This window comes from Camelus bactrianus, chromosome 10 (genome assembly GCF_048773025.1).
Source record: "Camelus bactrianus isolate YW-2024 breed Bactrian camel chromosome 10, ASM4877302v1, whole genome shotgun sequence".
Lineage (NCBI taxonomy): Eukaryota > Metazoa > Chordata > Mammalia > Artiodactyla > Camelidae > Camelus > Camelus bactrianus.
The window spans coordinates 10,773,736-10,794,988 of record NC_133548.1 but is presented as its reverse complement, the minus strand read 5'-3'; the positions used below and the strand labels follow the sequence as shown (position 1 = coordinate 10,794,988).

Genomic DNA, 21,253 nt, shown 5'->3' with positions numbered 1-21,253 from the left:
GGTTACCAGAGGGGAAAGGGAGTAGGGTGGGATAAATTGGGAGTTTGAGATTTGCAGATACTAACCATTGTATATGAAATAAACACATTTCTACTGTATGGCACAGGGAACTATATTCAATATCTTGTAGTAACACATAATGAAAAAGAATATGAAAAGGAATATATGTACATATCTGTATGACTGAAATGTTATGCTGTACACCAGAAATTGACACAACACTGTAAACTGACTATACTTAAATAAAAAGAAAAAAATGATGCAGAGAGGAGAGGGGTGGTTATGAGCCAGTCCTGGGAACAGTGTGCATCACTTCTGACCATATTCCCTGGGCTCTGGGCTAGCCCTCAGTCCTGTAGCCCTGATTAACGGCAAGGGAGTCTGGAGAATGTAATCTTGCTCTGTTCCCAGCAAGAAGAGGAGAACATGCAGACCGGTGAACTTGAGGGATCTCTTCCACATACATGACTCATTGCTAAGAAATCACGATTGGATCAGATTGCAAGGACTAAGACATTGCCTCTGAAAAGATTTCTCTTCGTACACAGAAATGTTTGCTTGGTAGTACTACTGGACTCTTGGAAGGCACAGAGAACCAAATCAAAATGAGATATGAGGAAAAGAAACTTAATTTAAAGGAAGAGGGAAGTGATCTGGGGATGAGGATGACCTAGCCTAGCAGGTCAGATTCCAAATGACAGAACACTGGAGTAGCGTGCCCAAAGAAGATGTCTCACAGAAGACAGCCATCACTTATTCCCAGACTTTCCATAGGCTGGTTGTAAACAAACATACACTGATGCAGAAGCTCCTATAGAGATGAGGGCCTTATTCCTTACTGATTGTCCTTTTCTGTGTTCTGTTCTAATCCCACCACTCAGAAATGTTCTGAATTATTTTCCAGTATTAGACATGCTTCCCTCAAGCATAAAAATTCCAATAAAGGGGAGAAGGGGTATAGCTTATTGGTAGAGTGTGTGCTTAGCATGCTCAGGGTCCTGGATTCAATTCCCAGTACCTCCAAAAAAAAAATTCCAATAAAGACATAGGTTTGTCTCCAGCTGGATCCATCTGTAGAACAAATCCCCATTTACTGCCTGGTTCCATCTTTGCTCTGATATCATGGTTCTCCAGACCCTCTATATTTATCACAAGGATCACAAGGATGCCTTTTTTTCCCTGCCTCTCTGTTGACCTTACCTCCAGCAAAACCTTTGTAACTGGGCAAAATTTTAAGTAACCAAAGATCTATACAATCAGAGTTTATGTTCCCAAGTATAAGACCCCATAAATGACAGCACCCCACAAAAGCTGCCATGAAACTGCCTTGGACTGTTTACAACATGCAAAACAACGTGATAAAACACAGTGAGGAAAAGCAATTGAATTCAGGAGAACACCATTAAATTTACTTTTCTGCATGACATCAAATAATTACTCGGATTAATTTTTTTTTCTCCAGATAGGGACACTTTCTTAGGGAACTGTTAGATATTACACTGATTCTAGCTTATCCTACACAGATCCCATATATTTGGTCCTACCATCTATGATTTTTTTCTACATAAGGAACACTAATTTTAAACTTCCACAATATTTTTCATAAGTGAATAAATGTATTTATATACATGAACTGGCTGGTTTAGGAGTGATCTCATCATTCTGGACTTCTTTGACAAATTCAAGGAAGATTCAGGTTGTTCCAGCTTCATTTCAAAGATGCTACTATATTCGGCAGCAAAGAAACTATATTTAAGCACCCTGGAGGGGTCTGCAGTTTTGTTGCTTTGTCCTTGTTACTGTTGCATGATCTGTCTTTCAAGTTTGAAAAAGAATGCTGTCCATCTGTCACCACAACACAGGTCTGGCTGCTCGCTGCTGGAAAGCCAAGAGAGGCAATAGAGGTTGCTGGAAAGGAAAGTTTGCTTTATTCTGGAAGCCGGCGACCAGGGAGGCAGAGGTGGGGGAGGTGGGACTCCTGTCCAAAGACCAGCTACCCTCCTTGCTGATCAGTGGGCAAGAGCTTTTAAAGGGGGGGTTCAGGGTGTACAGGAGGAGGGAGGGGGCTACGTGCAGAACAGGACCATCCGCTCTGACAATCTTCTTGAACTCAGTCATGAAGTGATCTGATCAGTGTCATCTTGGTAGGTTTAAGTATAGTCAATCATCAGTCCCAGGGCCAGTTTGTTTCCATTTTTTGAGGCCAGTTCTGAGAATTGTGGCAGCTTCTGTCATGGCTACAGCCTGGTCACCATGTAGTTAACTTCCTCCACCTGGTGGGGTTTCCGTATCCACAAAGCAGCTCCAAGGATACAGCTCAGAATGTTATCTATAGCCCTTGAGGAGGAACTAAAGGTCCTTGACTTTGTTTAACGACTTTACTGTTATTATTTTGTTTTGCTTGACTCTTTCCCTTTGTTTCTGTATTTTCTTATTTCTCTGATTAAACTTATTGTTTGACTAAAGTTTTTCTACAGACAAGAGGCAGGCGGAGGACACGGCAGGGTGGGAGGTCATCCTGGGAAGACCTCATAGGGTCCTGCTCCATTTCACACATAGCTCTTACTCAATGGCAGAATATCTCTTGCTGCCTAACATATTACCCCAAAACTTACTGGCTTAAAACAACACGTAGTTCTTAAGTCACAGTTGTGTGGGATGGGAATCCAGGCACGGCTTCGCTAAGTCTTCTGCATAGAGCCTCTCTCAAGGCTACAGTCAAGGTGTCAGCAGGGAGTTGCAGTCTCAACTCAAGGTTCAGCTGGGGAAGGATCTGCTTCCAAGTTCATGCACAGAAGCCAGAATCTTGAGCCATTGGCCTGAGGGCTTCTGTCCCTTCCTGGCTGTTGGCTGGCGGCCACCCCCAGGCCCTAGCCTTGTGGGCCTCTCCCACATGGCCACTTACTTCATCAGAGAAGGCAGTCAAGGCAGAGAAGAGTGGGTCAGCAGGACAGAAGGCACGGTCTGGAAGATGGAAGGTGACATCCTATCACTTTTGCTGTATTCTTTTCATTAGACGCAAGTCACTGAGTCCAGTTCACACACAAGGGGGCGGGGATGGGGGGAGCGTTGCCCAAGAAGGTGAGTCTCAGAGCAGGGACTGACAAGTTCTACAAGTAAACTATGAAAAACCATTGCAAATTATGGACGAAACCTAAAAGTAATTTATTCAGGAAGGGTTTCAAAAGACAAAAAAGGGGGGGTGGTGACAGGGCATGGTAAGAAGTGTCAGAGGCATTTCAGAGATTCTGAGCCCTTGTGACAAGGGGAATGATAGTGTCAGCTACAGCAATGTGTGCATGATAACAGTGATCAGATCAATTTGAGACATTCTGTGTTGAAGGGGTGCAGTATACTCATGGGAGGCAATCCATGGACCCATGGCGAGAGACAAGCTTTCAGAAACGATGCTGAGAACAAGACGAGGGGGAAATGGGACTCTGGGATCACAGGGCCTGGAACGTGGGAGGAGTTCAGTAAATATCTCATAATTAAGTGTTTAATAAACGAATGGCACCCACACACTTTGTCTGCTTATATACCCTCTGTGTGAGAAGTTTGGTGGAAAACAAGGAGAAGCTGCATTTCCCAGTCTTTATGATGCGTCTGATTATGTATATTATTAGGACAAGCAAACCATCTACCCTCAATAAAATTAAAAAAAAAAAACGCGAATGGGCTGAAACACCCCCTCCTGGGAGTTCTATTTATTTCCCCTGAGTTATTACCCCTTAAGGAGACAGACTCCTCGGTCTGTGCCCTGTGAGCCCTTCAGACAAAGAGAGTTGGGTTCTAATCACAAGGTCTGTGAGGGGGTCATCGCCTCCCCTGCATTAGGAGAATTTCCAAACCAAAAGGTGCGTGTTTGCACCCACCTTCCAGCTCAAGTTCAACTTCTTAACAGCACTCGAGGGAGCTGCATCCCAGTAGGAGAGTCTGGCTACTCGAGTTCAAAAATCACATCGAAAAGTACTGCCTTTGGTGATCCTTCCATTGAGTCTGGGGCTCGGAGAGAAGTGCTCATGGCAGCAGCATGGTGGGGCAGCATGGTAGGACCACGTGGAGGTGGTTCTTGGAGCCTGCCCTCTGCCTCTGACAACAGGAGAGGAGGTACCGTACCAACCAACTCTCAGGTAGATGCATGTCTACCTTAAAGAGGAATATTCCCTGACAACCAATGGCTCCTAAGGGCAGTGTGTGCAACTGAATGTCCCACACTACTTCTTGCGTAGGGACTAGAGGGCTGGGAGCTTTAAGCGAGGTCTTTTTGTGACGTTGCGGCTTTTTGGCGTGTGCTTGTATGTCTGGTTGTACGTCCGTGCACGTGTGCCCATGTGCTACCAGTTTTTACATATTATTGTGGATTTCAGAAATCTTTTGAATGTTAATAATGTTCCTGGAAGGTGGAGGATGTGGCATAGTAAAGCTAAAAACTTTAGTAAAGCAGAGCAGAATAAATTAGCCCTTCAATATTAGGAAAGTGGCTTGAAGGGCATAAAGAAAAGGCCAGGTTGTTGAGAGAGATGGGGCAGCCAGTGCTTGGTCGACAGTGGGTTGGGAGTTTTCTGTTCTCTGTTTTCTTCTCTGCTACTGCAAACAGACACACTTCCACAAGGATTCTCATTTTACCCCCAACCCTCCGTCTTTACTTTCTTCACCGTGCGTACATTGTGTGCATGGACAAGCACCACTGTCAGCCTTTCTCAGTTGTAGCACTGATTTGATTACTTTCAAGACTAATTTCTGCACAGAACCTCGTGCCTTTGGGTTTCAAAGCCCCTTCCCTTGCCAACTAAAACTTGTCACTTGCCATCCGCCTCTATAAGGATTAAATCAGGAGCCGCTGCAGCTGGTGACCTCCCACACTCCCTGAAAGTTCAGGATGGAGACCTGGAATGAGGCGCTCAATGCTCTAGGAAAACTGGTGGAACAGGCCTTCAGGGAGTTAGACATTTTCAGAAGAAAATTTCATGAGCTCTAATTCCTGCCTCTCCTCATATCTAGAAAAGCACTAAAATCATTAATGGTGACATCTGCTCCTCATGACGAGCAGCAAGCCTCTGCCTAAGTGTGTGCTTGGCTGCACACGCCCCCTTCACTGAAATCACATACAATACTGACCTCCTCCCCTGCCTCTTCGGAACAGTTACTCAGAGCTGTCTGAAATGCCGTCTCCCAGGCTATAGCCCTCATTTTGCCCCAAAGAAAACTTAACTCACATTTCTCACACTGTGACTTTTTTTTTCTCAGTTGACACTTAAGAGTGGTTAAGACCACAACGGTAAACTGCCTCTGGAAATACTTGATCTGAGCAGCGTTCCTTGCTGCTACCAATCAGCTCTTAGTTTCATATCAAGGAACAGTTGAGATTTATAGTGAACTGAGCCTCACCTGTTGGTGAGCAATTGACAGAAGACAAGCTTAGACTAGCTACGTGGTAGCTGAGGCCAACAGTATTTAAAACAATTAAGCATTAAATCGCCAAAAGTCTAGAAATCACCTAGACCAATGGATCCATTTAATAGCGTTTAATATGGTGCAGACCTTGCCTTGACTTGAGGGGTAAATGCTCCCATCTTACTGATGAAAAACTTGAAAACCCTGGAGTTCAGATGCCTTTAAAGATTCCACTGTTGTTTCATGAAGGCATCAAGGCTCATGTCTTCCAAGCTGGTACCCTTCCTCTGTGCCTCCTTACTTCCCACCATAGTTCAAAATCAAAAAACAAACAAACAAACAACCTCTGTGTATTATCTAAAAAAACTGCACGTGTTCTGATCATTTTATGTTTAAAATCTTTCAAATTAGTTACTCTGCAGAAAATAACTGGCCCTTTTAAATACTAAAAACATTTGAAAAGGATGAAATCCTCTGGGAGTTATTGATGGATTAATACATTGTGGGGAGTGAGCCAAGAAAATTAGCTTTGTGTTGCTTGGGCTTCGAAGGAAAGAGAATAGGAGGAAGGTTAGTGAGGAGGGAGTTCTGCTCTGATGAGAAAATGAGACGGAAGTTACAGCGGGATCTGGAAAAGTCAGTAATTAACAGCAGGACAAGAAGGTGGCTTCTATACAAACAGAATAAGGGAGACAAAGAAGTGTCAAAGATGAACACAGCCTGACGCTGATGAAAGCAATGTTTTACACAGAGTGACTGCAGGGGACAAGCTGGGGCTCAGTAGAGTCAGGAAAGTGAAAAATTGCAGAGCTGGTCAATGTCAATGCGATCGGGCTGGTCGTGTCCGCCAGCCGGCAGGTATGGATGGTAGGGTTCTATCCCCCCACGGAGACGGGACAACAGAGGCCCCATCCTTCCTGATGAGTACAATCACGGAACGGCTCTGGGTCCTGGAGGCAGGCACTTGTCAGTTGCAAGAGATCTACGTTCACAATTGCAAGCCCCTTACTGTAAATGCCTAAAGAAGAGGCAGTCAGGCATCTCAGATGTTGGCTGGGACAAACAGTAAATTCTCCCAGCAGCTTTGTGCTTCCCCAGGCGGACATTTTCATGAGGCTGGGGTCATCCCAGGGACACCGCCTTACGCCTTGGGAAGCCGAGCCACAGTCTGCTCATCTCTCGGTGCAGGTTTGGATGGAGTTGTTAGGTACCTAGATTCTGCAGTTCTCAGGAGCACAAGGAAACTGGGGCGTGATGGAGACGGTCCCTATCCTGATTGTGGTGATGGTTTCAAGGGTGTACCCATATGCCATATGGCAAAGCTCAACAAATTCTACCTTTAAATGTGTACAGTTTATTGTATGCAAGTGACAACTCCACAAAGCTGATTTTTAAAAAAGGCTGCACAGGGCAATTTTGTTTTAAGCAGTTGGTGAAATCACAGTAGCCAGATGCCTGCCAACACCCAAAGCAGTACTTACTGTAAATGTCCTCTTTAAAACGGGGTGGGAAACAGGAGAAAAGTATCCGATTAGGATATATAGGAAATTTAAAAAAGTGAAAAAGTGTGCTCCTTTGCAAATTAGAAATGTTCTAAGTCATTTCATCCTTTGGGATGCATTTTTTTAAGCAAGAGATTTTTTCATATTTTTTTTTAATTGAAATACGGTCAGTTACAAGGTGTCAATTTCTGGTGTACAGCACAATGTCCCAGTCGTGCATATATACACATATATTCGTTTTCATATTAAGTAAGAGATTTTATTTCTTGGAGCAGGTTTAGGGTTACAGAAAGATTAGAAGGTCTGGAGCTGTTTCGCACACACCCTGTCCCAGCCAGCACCAGTTTCCTCTAGTACTAACATCTTGCATTTGTTAACGACTGATGAACCAATACTGATACATTATTATTTACTGAAGCCCACAGGTTGCATAAGGTCTCACTCCCAGCGCTGTGCCTCCTGTGGGTTTTGACAAATGCATGAATATCATGTGTCCATGATTAGGGCATCATATGGATTAGTTTCAGTGCCCTAAAACTCCCCTGTGTCTCACCTATTCAACCCCCAACTTCCACATCCCATCCCCACACAACCATTACTCTTTTTACCATAGTTTTATCTTTTCCAGAATGTAATATAGTTGGAATCATATGGTATGTACCTTTTCAGATTGGCTTCTTTTACTTAGTAACATGACTAAAGATTCCTCCTTGTCTTTTCATTGCTTGAAAGGTCATTCCCTTTTATTACTGAATAGTATTTCATTGTACAAAAAATATCTGCTTTTTTAACACCTTTATTGTGGTGTGGTTCCTATACAGTAAACTACACGTATTTTAGATGTACAATTTGATGAATTTTGATAGATGTATATAGCCATGAAGCCACCACCACAATCAAGATAGCTAACATTTCCATCACTCCCCAAGAGGTGCAATTTTTGAATTCCCAATTTATCCCTTCCCACTCCCTTTACTCACTGGTAACTATAAGTTTGTTCTCTATATCTGTGAGTCTGTTTCAGTTTTGTAGATAAGCTCACTTCTGTCTTTTTTTTTTTTTTTTTTTTTTGGTTTCCACATGTAAGTGATCTCATATGGTATTTTTCTTTTTCTTTCTGGCTTGCTTCACTTAAAATGACAATCTCCAGTTCCATCCATATTACTGCAAATGGCATTATTTTATTCTTTTTATGGCTGAGTAGTATTCCATTGCATATATATATACACACACACACACACACACCCCCCACATCTTTTTTATCCAGTCACCTGTCTATGGACATTTAGCTTGTTTCCATGTCTTGCCTATTGTAAATTGTGCTGCTGTGAACATTGGGGTGCAGGTGTCTTTTTGAATTATTTTTCTCCAGATATACGCCTAGGATTGGGATTGCTGGATCATATGGTAAGTTTACTTTTAGTCTTTAAGGAACCTCCATACAGGACATAACTGCTTTTTAAATGCTAGCTTTGCTAATAGTTGCAATTATTTCCAAGAATTATATTTTATGAGAAAAGTATAAAAGTGAGTTTTGGTCAGCATTTCCTGAGTAACGTGTGTAAAGACTGGCTCTGGAAAATGTTAATTGTGCTATCGATGTGGGGGGAATTGTGGTGTGCGATGAACTCAGATGAAGTAAATTTAAAAAGTCTCTTCAAGCTTCACAATCCTATCAAACAAACATGTTATACCCATTTTTACTGATGATAAACTGAGGCTCAGCATCACCTACCAATTAGGTGGCAGAGTCAATATTCAAACTCAGGTCTCCTGATATTAACATCTCTGCTCTTGGCACAGAACTGAAGCTGTAACCAACACTGAGGGGAGAGGGAGTGACATGCACATGTAGATGGTGAAAGGGAAGGAGCCTGAGAAAGGAAAAGCATTTGTCCAGGGGCCTGGACGATGAAGTCTTTGCTGAGAGGGTCATGAGGAGCAGGGGCTGCAGCTCTCAGCTCCCAGGTCCTGATCTTGGGCCACAGAAATAAAAAGAACCTAAGACACCAAAGAGAAGGAAGACTGGGGAAAAAAAGGAAAGAAACAGTGATGCGCTCAATTACATTGTCTTAGTCGCTGCAAAGCTATTTATCCTGGGGGAAAGTAAACCGTACATGGTTTTTCTGGCCTTAAATTTGTGAAACAGAGCAGGACCCCCACCCCGTGTGCTCTGCCTGCATTTTGTCTGTGGGAAAACTTTAGTCAAACAATCAGTTTAATCAGGGAAATAAGAAAATACAGAAACAAAGGGAAAGAGTCAAGCAAAACAAAATATTAACAGTAGAGTCATTAAACAAAGTCAAGGACCTTTAGTTCCTCCTCAAGAGCTATAGATAATACTCTGAGCGGTATCCTTGGAGCTGTTTTGTGGATACGGAAACCCCCACCAGGTTGAGGAATTTAACTACAGGATGACCAGCCTGTAGCCATGACAGAATGACAGAAGCTGCCACAATTCCCAGAACTGGCTTCAAAAGAATGGGAACAAACTGACCCTGGAACTGAAGACTAACTGTACTTAAGACAATCAAGATGACACTGACCAGACCACCTCATGACTAATTTCAAGATGACCATCAGGGCTGACTGTGCTGTTCTGCACATAGCCCTCTCCCTCCTCCTGTACGCCCTGAAACCCCCCTTTAAAATGTCTTGCCCACTGATCAGCAGGGGTGGGGGTTGGCCTCTGGACATGAATCCACCCTCCTCTAGTAGCTGGCCTCCAGAATAAAGCAAACTTTCCTTTCTACCAACACTTGCCTCTCTTGTATTGGCTTCCAAGCAGTGAGCAGCCGGACCTGAGTTTCAGTATCATCAGTGCTAATCATTTGGCATCATGAAACTTTGACCAGACTATGCCAAGCAGGTTGTCTGCTGGGGAAGGGGGTGAAAGAAGAGACTACAGGTTTCCATTAGAGCCACCGACTGGGTTTTATATCTTTTCCCCTGCATGTGTTTCCCACAATAGATACATGAGTGTTCATTGAAAACTAAAACAAAAACCCAGTCCCTTCACTTCTCAAAGCACTCAGTGACTTTTTAAGAGGGATTTAGGATATATAAATTATGAGTCTGTAAGAATTTTTAAAAAGAACTTAATAACTTCCTGATTTAGGTGTGTCCATTAATTACACCCAATTACAGTGGGTTACCGTTGGAAATCTACTCTGAGAGAACTAGAAAACCACCATCTGCTGGGGATAGCTTACTAAATTTTAGGCACCCCTGCCCAAAAGGAAAAGGATCATAAACATAACCCCCAAGTTACCCCAATCACATAACTCACACTGCTTTTGTTTTTAACAATTTATTTTCTACGTTTGACTTTCTGTTTTCTCCCCAGGTAATTGAAGAGGAAACGTGATCCAATGGAGCAGGGAAATCACACCAGGGTGAAAGAATTTATTTTTCAAGGACTGACCCAGTCCCAAGAGCTGAGCTTGCTCTTATTTCTTTTCCTACTCTTGGTGTACACAGCCACCGTGATGGGGAACCTCCTCATCATGGTCACCGTGACCTGCGAGCCTCGCCTTCACACCCCCATGTACTTCCTGCTCCGCAATCTCTCTGTCTTGGACATCTGCTTCTCCTCCATCACGGCTCCGAAAGTCCTCGTGGACCTTCTTTCAAGGAGAAAGACCATTTCCTTCAATAGCTGCATTACACAGATGTTTTTCTTCCACCTCCTCGGTGGGGCAGATATTTTTTCCCTCTCTGTCATGGCCTTTGACCGCTACGTGGCCATCTCCAAGCCCCTGCACTACGTGACCATCATGAGTAGGGGGCGATGCACTGCCCTCATTGTGGCCTCCTGGGTGGGGGGCTTTGTCCACTCCATCGTGCAGATTTCCTTGGTGCTCCCACTCCCCTTCTGTGGACCTAACATTGTGGATGGCTTCTACTGTGATGTCCCTCAGGTCCTCAAACTCGCCTGCACTGACACCTTTGACCTCGAGATCTTAATGATTTCCAACAATGGCTTGATCTCTACACTGTGGTTCGCCTTCCTTCTTGTGTCCTACACAGTCATCTTGACGATGCTGAGGTCCCACACTGGGGAGGGCGGGAGGAAAGCCATCTCCACCTGCACCTCCCACATCACGGTGGTGACCCTGCACTTTGTGCCCTGCATCTACGTCTATGCCCGGCCCTTCACCGCCCTCCCCATGGACAGAGCTGTCTCCATCACCTTCACTGTCATCATTCCTGTCCTGAACCCCATGATCTACACCCTGAGGAACCATGAGATGAAGTCAGCCATGAAGAGGCTGAAGAGAAGACTTGCACCTTCTGAAAAGGAACAGATGTGAAGCCCAGATTGCAGAGTCAGAACGGAAACGTATTTTCTCACCGCACAATAGAAAATCCCAACCAACAGACCATCTTGGGGCCAGAGCTTTCCCTTTGCCCCACAGAAGAATCCTCTCATAAGGATGGCCTGAAACAGTCATCTCTGTGAGGTTTTCTCATGGCGAAATTGTCGGCAGCCTAGAGTCTCAGATCTGTGAACTGTCGGATCTTAAAGGACTCTAAATCTTAGATCACTCAAACGCCTCATTTTACAGGTGAGAAAATGAATCTGAAAAACACTACCTCTCAGTTCTTGAGTTGTGGCTGTACCAGGTGTAACCCAAGCAACAATCAGTAAAATGATCTCCAGGGAGCAGGAGTCAAGGCTATAAAATCCAGCCACCACTCCCTAGGTGGAAATTTTCCATTGCCAACCTTGGAGAATATGAGTTCTGTTTTTCTAAGGAAACCTCTGGGTTTCCCTTGCAGAAGCTGAGATGAGTTTTGTGTTTGATCAAAGTTTTCACAGCTGATGAGTGGCTGAGACAAGGCTGGATCTGAGAGCTCTGACCCTCCACCCAGTGCATTGCTTGTGCTGGTGCTGCTGCCTTGGGCAGGACTTGCTGGCGTCTAACACAAGCGCGGCTATAAAAATGCGTCCTCTATTCTGGTGTTACGAAAGGCACTTGGTTGTCTTTATCTGATCAAGTTCAGAGGGTAAGGCTTCAGGTCCCTCTAAAAATTTCAACATCATTTTCCAGCCATTCATTCCGGGCCAGCCCTCGGGGGAGAGAGGAATACCAGCCTGTCTGCATCACTAGAATGTGCCTGAGTCACACGTCTCCGAGATGCAAAGCCTTAAGAACAAATTGACTTTCCATGATTCAGGGACTGATTATTTAAAGGATTATAAATCAGCCCATTCTAAATTCCTCCTCATTCTTCATTCTGCAATTTTCTTGAGTGCTTCCTCATTAAGAGATTAGAAAACAATAATAAATACCTGTTGGTCTCCTGGCAACCTATGATTTTGTCAAGTAAGTAGATGAGAATGGCAGTCAACTAAAATTTGGACTGGATGTGCCTCTCTCCCACCCAAGCGCTGATAGACCGATGTAAGGGAAGGAAAGAGCCATTTCCATCGTATGATTTAGGAGGGAAACACAAGCAAGGGAGACCTGCTCCCAAGCCCAGCCCACCCCAGCCAGCGCCGTCCTTGCCTACTGCTGCTCCCTGGGTGTTGGCTTGAAATTCCTCCTCTTGGGATATTTCAGAAAGCAGACGTAATCCATGGGGTTCAAGCCAGATACAATGCCACCGCTGCAAAAGTTAGATACCTCCCTGGAAGGCCATGGCCATCTGGTGGTGGTGACCGAGGGGAGAAGCCATCTCTAAGCCCATTCTCAGTAGCATCTCGCTAGGGGTTCATCTCAGATGGTCCGCTGGACTAGTCAAAGGCACCAGGGGTCGTGCTGGAGTGGAGGAGGTGCAGAACAGGAAAGCTGCACCGGGTGCGCAGGAAGGGGATAAATCCCAGCCCAGGGTGTCAAAGGCAGAGAAGGATGGAACACTTCAGCAAGGCGGCGGGGCAAAGCAAACCTGACACTACTGACAAAAATTCTCATTTGCTCATGTCTGGTCCTGGATGCATGGGTGCCTTGCTAAAGGTGGGAGAGCTTTTAAAAATCTACATTTGCTTCTTGGGATGGTTGTTACCTAGAATTAAAATTCTTCACCACACTTCTGACTTCAGCCATGAATTTTGTACCTAATTACCCGTATAACAAAAATGTCAAAAACAATTCAACCTTCCCATTGAACCAGAGTAAGGGGTCACATTCTGCCACAACCAGTATGTTCCTTTATCAACAAAGCAGCTCTTTCCTTCCTTGCAAGTCATTTTTTATTACAAAAAAAAAATTCCTTTTCTTATACATTTTTTTCACATTTAGTCTTTACTTTCTAGAGGCAAATAGTGAATCCAGGATTCACAAGAGACTATTTCCAGAAAAAAAATAATAAATATGTGTGTGTGTTTGGGATGTATATCCCAAAAGTACTTTGGAGACAACCAGTACACATTAAAATCTATTTCCACGAAAATGTGTTCCTTCTCCTTCGAAATAACGTGAACGTTTTGCTTGACAATAATCTTTTAACATACAAATTCTAATACAGGGTATTTGCATTTTGGCTAAATTGTTCAACATCTCCCACCTTGGAAAGCGGTATTTCTTTTTCTTAATCTTCTTTATTATTGTATTATTCAATTATTTTATTTCAGTAGAGGGGAGGTAAGAAAGCTGCGTTTCTAAAGAACCTGCCCTTGAATTAGGAGCAGTGTCTTCACAGGAAAATGTCCTCTTACCACTAGGGGGAGCCATTCCTTTCCATGATTCTTCCTTCGGCAGCTGGTTAAGAATTAGTTAACTGAGATTTGTTTTATTTCCAGAGATGAAGCCTCAAAACCCATGTCGACTGAAAAAAAAAAAAAAAAAAAAAAAAAAAAAGCGCAACCTAAAGGTCGAGAAATATGTTGTATTCAGCTGACTTACTGAGGACTTAAGCCTGGGAGACAGCCTCTCAGGTAGCTCTGAGGGACTGTTTCAAAGAGGTAAGGGAGGCGACAGGTTATACAGGCTTTTTTTTTTTTTTTTTTTTTTTTTTTTTTTTGCAAAAAAAATGAAATAGTGGGGGAAGGTATAGCTCAGTGGCAGAGCACATGCTTAGCATGCATGAGGTCCTAGGTTCAATCCCCAGTACCTCCACTAAAATAAATCATAGTCAAACAACAAAAGATTACTGCTATTTAAAGAAGAAAACATCTCAGGTTACTGAATTTATCACTTTTCTGTGTATGGGAAGGTGCAAAAGCCTGGGCTTACTGAAATTATCCCTTTGATGTGCACCTTAGCTGTCTAGGGCCAGTGTCCTGTTTATCTGCATCCTGAGCTTCCCTCTGGGTGCGCCGACCCAGCCACTGCAGTGGCTGATGGCTTGATGGCTGCAAAACCCTTCGTTTACTGAAGTGGCAGGTGCCAGTCTGAGTCCACAGCCATATCATACTCACTTTCTCTCCCAAAAGTCTCAGACCTTTTTCCCAGGAGCAGGAACATATGCACACATGACCTCTCACACGGATCAAGAGAAGCGGCTCTGTAGACAGTTCCCTGAGGGACATCTCAGGTAGACCTCTTGGACCTCTCAGATGAGAGCTGGAAACCTCTGTTCAGGCATCCTGTAGGCTACGGGGCCAGTGGTCCCAAACCTCAGTGGGCATAAGAATCACCCAGCAATTAAATAAAAAAAAAAATTCCAAGCACTATTTTTAAGAGATTCAGTAGTTCCCTCGGGGCTACCAGGAGTCTCATTTCTAACCAGCATGTCCCAGTGATTCTGATGGAATGTTCTGTGTGTGTCCAGAATTTGCGAAACACTCAAAGGTCCAAGTCAGTGTTTTTCAAACTGCAGATCCTGAAACTCTAAGAGGTGTGATGTCATCAGTGGTTCTGGACGTGGATTTTTTTTTTTTTTAATGAAATTGAATGGTCTAGGGTGGGACAGAAAAAATCACAGAATTCTTCATATAATGAAAAGTATTGTTTCCTGGAATCGTTATTTCAGGAGAGAAATAAAGGGAGCTCTCTGGGTCCCTATTTAGATGGGTTTATTTTTATATTCAATATCTAATAAATTCCATATTCTTTTTTTTAATGTACAGGAGTCTACAAGTCTTGATGTAAGTAAAATATATTTATTAGCACATGTTTCATTGAAAAAAGTCTGAAAGCCACTAGGCAAGGATGAACTCTCTGCTTGGACGTAGTGAAGCCTCTGACCCATCAGGTCCAGGTACCAAACCCTCAGATCCATTGATATGGAGCTACGTGCCCCCGACCCCTTCCGGCACCCATCCAATGTCAAGACTCAGTGAACACGGAACAGCCCCAAAAAGAGCCGTGTCCTAGATCCTAAGGTCAGTGGGTCTCTCTGAAAAAAAAAAAAAAAAAAACAAAACAGGAGATTTCAGCAAGTCTGAAACAGGATATGAGGTCCAAGGCCTGAGGGTCTTCACACCTTCATCAGCACCAGGTGTTGAACCAACCCCTTGGCCCTGAGAAATCACACCGTAAAACAGCGTCTGAGAAAGAACTGAAGTCAAAGGCCACATGCCGCTTTGCTAAAGAAATGAAAACGTGCACCAAACCATTTCAAAAGTTTTTTTTTTTTACATGCTTTTTAACATAGAATCTGTCCAAAGGGAGGCCATCCCTAAACAGCAAAGGCTCAGAGGCCGGTGGATGAAGCGGAGCAAGTTGTTCAACTGGACCAGTGAGTGACCTTGAAGGACTGGCCGGGGGCACTGGACGTCTCTTCTGCCCCTTCCCTTCCTCCCGCTCTTCCTCCTCATTTTTCTCCTTCACTTTCTTTTCCTTCTCTTCTCCTTCTTCTTTTTCTTCTCTCTCTCTCCTCCTTCCCGCCTCATCTTTTCTTTGTGTTTGGTTTTTCCTCTGCTTTCTGCCCTGCCGGAAGTCACCCTGCGGACCACGGACTCTCAAGCTGAAGAGGAGTCTGGCGCCGCCTCCCCGCGGCGCTGTGTGGGAGTCAGACCGGCAGCCACTCACTGCCTGACAGTTCTGACTTCACCGTCCGTCTTTGAGCCCTAACTCCCCGTGGGTATTTTGGAAAACGATACCATTTCTGATGCCTTGAATGCATCTCTTTTCCTTACCCCCTCGCCGAGCTGCTGCTTTCCTTCTTAAATATTACAAGAGAAATTGTTTTTTCCTACATTTTAAACACAATGGGCTAGAGACCACTTCTCTAAGAGGAGAGTGTCTTGGGGTTTGATAGTTGTGATTCAGGCTGATATATTGACCAGTTTGTATTGTGCATCTATCCCCCTAGAAATAGGAAATGCCTACCAAAAAAATACTATTCACAAAATTGTGATCAAGTAAGACTGTTACCTCAATCTGAAATCCAGTTCTTGCTTCATCCCATCATTTCTCCGACAAATCCTTATTTATTTGTATATTTATGTATTTACTTATTTATTATGTTTTTCTTATTGAGGAGCCTGCAATGCGCTGTAAATCTTAACATTTTTCTTTGTTTGGGTTTTCTTTTAATTTTGTTTTTTATTGAAGTGTAGTTGATGTTTGTTTATTGAGGCACAATTTATATAAAGTTCACCCTTTTCAGGTGTATAATTCTAGGAGATTTGACAAATACATAAGGTCACGTGAGCACCGTTGTAACCAAGATACAGAATGTTTCCATCACGACACTTTGCAGTAATACTTACCCAACTCGGCCATCTTCATTTGCAAGCAAAAAATATCCTCCGCTCTCTGAGATCTTGGGGCATCATGTCAAATCCTACTCAGGCTTCCAGAATGGAATCACTAATCTGTCTTCTGTCTCTATAGTTTTCCCTTTTCCAGAAAGTCAAAAAATGCAGTCATACAGCGTGCAACCTTTTGTACATGGCTCATTTCACTTAACATTTTTGAAATTAATCCATGTTGTTGCATACGTATATCAGAAGTTCATTCTGGGGTATAGCTCAGCAGCAGAGCGCACACTTGGCATACACGAGGTCGTGGGCTCAATACCTCCGTTAAAAGAAAAAAAAAAAAAAAGGAAGAAAGGAAGGAAAAAGAAAAATTGCTTTCTCATGGTCATGGAGTGGGAAGTCCAAGATCAAGGCAGAGTCAGCGTCTGGTGGAAGACCGCTTCCTGGTTCATAGACGGCTGTCTTTCCAGCTACGCCCTCACACCGAGGAAGGGACCTCGCTGGGACCCTTTCCTTAAGGGCTAATAATCTCATCATGAGGGCTTCACCTCATAACCTAAGCACCCCCAAAGTCCCCACCTCCAAACACCATCACATTTGGGGTTAGGATTCAACCTATGACCTTGGGTTGATACAAACATTCAGCCCATAGCACCTATTTAGAGAAATTTCAAGTGGACCAAGGATAAACATTAGAAAAACTGTAACTAAATAATAATCAGAAAAAAGCATAGTATAATTTTTGGAATATGATCTCAGACTAGGGAAGCACTTTCTAAGCGGGAACTTTTAAAATCTCCTTCCCCCCTCAAAAAAAAAAAAATAAATAAATATAAGAATGATGGGGAGGAGGGTATAGCTCAGTGGTAGAGTGCATACTTAGCAAGCATGAGGTCTTGGGTTCAGTCTTGAGTATCTCCATGAAAAAATAAACCTAATTATCTCCCCTCTCCAAAAAAAAAAAAAAAAAAAACCAGTAGAAATTTAAATATATATGTATATATGGATGATGAATGTGATTACATTAAAAGTTTTAAATTTCTGCATTGCACAAAATATCAAAAATAAAATTAAGAGGCAAATGGTGAGTCGGGAAACTGCATTGGCAAAACATACCCTTTAGGATTATGACATAGATTTATCTAAATCTACAAATACTATGTAAAAATCAATGAGAAAACATTAACAATATAGTAGAAAACTGGACAAAAGAAGTGAGCAGACAGTATGAAGGAAGGAAGGGGGGAAGAGAAAATGTTTTTAAGCCTATGGAAAAAACAGCCACACTTACAATGAAAGAGATAAATTAAAGCACTTTTGGCTTTCAAACAAGCAAAGATCCAAAAGCCAACTAATAGTTTTCATTTGGAAGAGACCAAGGAGAAAGGAGGGCCCTGGTGTTGGTTGGAGTGTAATTTGGTGCAAGCCCTTTGGAAGTGAAAGGAGCAACTTTGCAGGAATATAGCATATTCCTTAGCAATTCCTTTTCTAAGACAAAAAGGCAATATCCCGCTTGCCTGGGTTGGTACCCCATCCTGTCCCTGACCAGTGGTGCGACCTTGGGCAACTACTTCTCTGTGCTTCCTCCTCCTCATTTGTAAAATAGGGTAGACGATAATGACTATTCAAGGTTTTTTTCCTATTATTATTCTACACACAGATCCACACCAAAACCAGTGAACAAGGAAATTCACTACAGCAATGTCTGTAAGACTAAATGCAATTTAATTGTTGATCAAAGAGCACGGATCAGGAGGAGGGCGTAGCTCAGTAGTAGAGTGCGTACTTAGCATGCCTGAGGTCCTGAATTCCATCCCCGGTACCATTAGAAGAAATAGATAAAAAATAAACCTAATTGTCTCCCCACCCCTCAAAAAAATAAATAAAAATAAAAAGCGCAGCCTAAAGAATTGTGATCTAGCCAAACCCTGGAAGTGAAAGGATGCGTGAAGGCTTATAAAGGGAATAGAACGATGCCTAGAATATTATCCGGGTAAGAAAGCAGTCCCTACGGCGCGTTACCTTTTGCACAAAAATCGTAAGTGATTTATAAACAGGTACAGCTCTACTGGTGAATGCACAGACTATCTCTAGAAGGTTGAAACTTTGGACAGTTGAAAGGCAGGTGGTGTCAAAGATAAACAAAGCTAAACGATAGTTATCTTGAAAGCACAGATATTAATCAGAAATACACTATTGCAATAAGGAAAAGAGTCCAGTATGAACCGACCTGAACTTCGACTTGTCCACAGTGACTGGATATTTTAAGGGAGACTGAGGGAAAAGAGAAGGGAGCGATGGGGGCTCAGGAGAGCCAGGGAAGTGAAAACTTAGAAAAACCTGGAAAGGTGGGTAGGGGCGGTAGGTCCCTGTGAAACCCAACAAGGTTTGCTAAGTGACCCTTATTGCTCATGGAAGTTAGGCTCATACCTTCTCACAAAGGCTGGAAGACTGAGGCCCTATCTTGGGCTGTTAGCTGGAACAAACAGTAAATTGTGGGGCTGGGGCGGGGCCGGGGGGAGGGGGAGCGAGTCAGCATTCCTTTTTCTCAGGCAGACACTTTAATTGGAGCTAGGGTCATTTTAGGGGCGGGGTCTTCAGAAATTCTGCAAAACACGTGGGGCTGCATATAATATTTTTAATTTTTTTAATTGAAGTTTAGTTGGTTTTCAATGCTGTGTTCATATCATTTTTCAGACAGTATTTTTAATTCAAATAAATAAAACGTGAGGTCAGGAGACTTGCAGTTAATGAAGAGAGGAGGGAGGTGGCTTCCGAGATATTCTTCAACTGAGCGGCGGCAGCAAATTTTAGAAGCCAAGCAGGGTTTAAAAGGAACAGGACGTGGACCCAGCATCCCGCCCAGCTCCGGGAGGCTCAACTGCCCGCAGCCCGGAGGGCGCAGGCGCAGCGGCGCGGTGACCTGAGCTGGGAGGGGCCGGCTGCACCTCCCTAGATGAGCCACGAGAGGGCAGCCTTGGCAGCCTACCTGAGCGGGCGCCACACGAGGGGAGCCTGCGCTTCGTGGCGCAGCGCGGAGCTGCATTGGAAACCGCAGAGTCTCCCGCTTCCCAGGAGTAAAACTCAAGGTTTGTTCTGGTAAAAAGAAATCTTAAAACGCCCTGAAAAAAAGCAACCATTCCGTTGTGGTTCCACTGGGGCTCGAACCCAGGACCTTCTGCGTGTAAAGCAGACGTGATAACCACTACACTATGGAACCTCTTACTGAAAGTGTTTTGCCAAAATACTATAAAGCCACACAAAGACTTTTTGCTTTCGCTGTAGAAGGAGGCTGAGAGTTGATGCCGGGCGATCGCTCACGGAGGGAAACTTTCAAACAGATTTCAGACTTTCAAGCTTAACTCCCATCCACGCTTCTCCTTAGCGACGGGCTCCACTGTTTCTCCAAGAAAGAAAGCATGGCCAGGCCTGCCGGCGAGAGTCTCCCAGACAGACACCACCCCTCCTTTGATGTAACCAACGCGGACAAGACCCCCCGCATCGGGCTCTGTGGCGCAATGGATAGCGCATTGGACTTCTAGACATGATGGAGGCATTCAAAGGTTGTGGGTTCGAGTCCCACCAGAGTCGCTTTTGTTTTGGTAAGGAGAGAACTAGGAAAACAGTTAGCAACAATATACAATTTCCAATCCAACTCGCCCACTGTGAAAAGAAACTCATCCCAGCTCCCTGTTGTGCGCTAAGGTGTGAATGTGTTGGGAATCTCGCTACTTGAGCCTTCTCAGTCACTTTCCTGTGGCTCCAGAGTTTCTGGTGACTGGAGACGAGGAAATGAGCAAGCAGAGTCTGATGAAAACTGCTGAGTTTCCTCTTCCCCCCTCTAATTCGCTTTGCTCTTTTATATCAGGATGAAAGTTTGTAAATAGTTGTGCAACTTTTCAGTAGCTCAGTTACTACTCAAGTTGTACAACAATAGGCTTTTGGTAGACGGGTTGTAGAATGGCTGACAGCTTAAGGCCTCAGATTTAAAACCCAGTGAGTTTCTACTCTCTGTGGGTTCAAATCCCCTTTCTGGTATTAATATACTTGCTCTTCCGAACTTCTGAGGTCCTAACGATGTTTGCTGTCCGTTTTGCAGACTTAGGCGTCCAGCCTAAATAGAAATGTGCCAATGACATTTTAATCTGAAATTTTATGCCAGACATAGAAGCGGCCCAGGTCCACACCGTTGACGCTTGGTAAATATACAGTTTAAGGCTTTGGTTCTGTGTTCAATGCCTATCAATCTAGTCTGTCCTAAGAGTACAGGACACGGATCTTAAGCTCTCCTGCATTCAGAGCTGTACTCAGCAGCCCTCCTGAAGCTGGAACTGCTGTAAGAAGCTGAGATTGGGCCAAAGGCTCACTAACTCCCTTGGGATTAACTTCATGGTACAGGCAGCTCTTTTCCAAGGGGCACTGGTTTTACTTTTCTTGGTTGAATCCCAACTTGTCATATGATTCGTAAGAGTTAATGATTCCACATCTTCATTTGTGAGAATTGCATCTAATTCATGGGTGGTTTTTCAATACCAGTGAAGAGGAGCAAAAATTTGCCATTCCAAAATGTCTATTTGGCATGTGGATTATTTAGAGCGGAAAGCAACTAAGGCTCAAAAGCCTGGGAGAAAAAAAAAAACTTTGACTTTTGACCTTCTTCTTAGCTGCAGATGGAGGACCTGTTCCTGGAAGGGAGCAGCCCCGTAGATCACTACAGTATGACCTGGGTGTGTAGGCAGGGAGGAACCCGGCAACGTCTGTG

The 21,253-nt window shown here is 43.8% G+C and overlaps 1 protein-coding gene and 2 non-coding genes across 3 annotated transcripts; 2 read left to right on the top strand and 1 right to left on the bottom strand.

Annotated features, from left to right (window-relative positions):
• Window positions 1-10,270: 10,270 nt before the first annotated feature.
• Window positions 10,271-11,212, top strand: LOC105070168 (olfactory receptor 4D11-like). Its single transcript, XM_010956484.2, has one exon. It carries the CDS (start codon window positions 10,271-10,273, stop codon window positions 11,210-11,212), a length of 942 nt encoding a protein of 313 aa, XP_010954786.2.
• Window positions 11,213-19,638: 8,426 nt separating this feature from the next.
• On the bottom strand, window positions 19,639-19,711 carry TRNAV-UAC (transfer RNA valine (anticodon UAC)). Its single transcript has one exon. It is a non-coding gene; the product is annotated as a tRNA-Val (tRNA).
• Window positions 19,712-19,995: 284 nt separating this feature from the next.
• Window positions 19,996-20,082, top strand: TRNAR-UCU (transfer RNA arginine (anticodon UCU)). Its single transcript is given in 2 exon segments — window positions 19,996-20,032; window positions 20,047-20,082. It is a non-coding gene; the product is annotated as a tRNA-Arg (tRNA).
• Window positions 20,083-21,253: the final 1,171 nt, after the last annotated feature.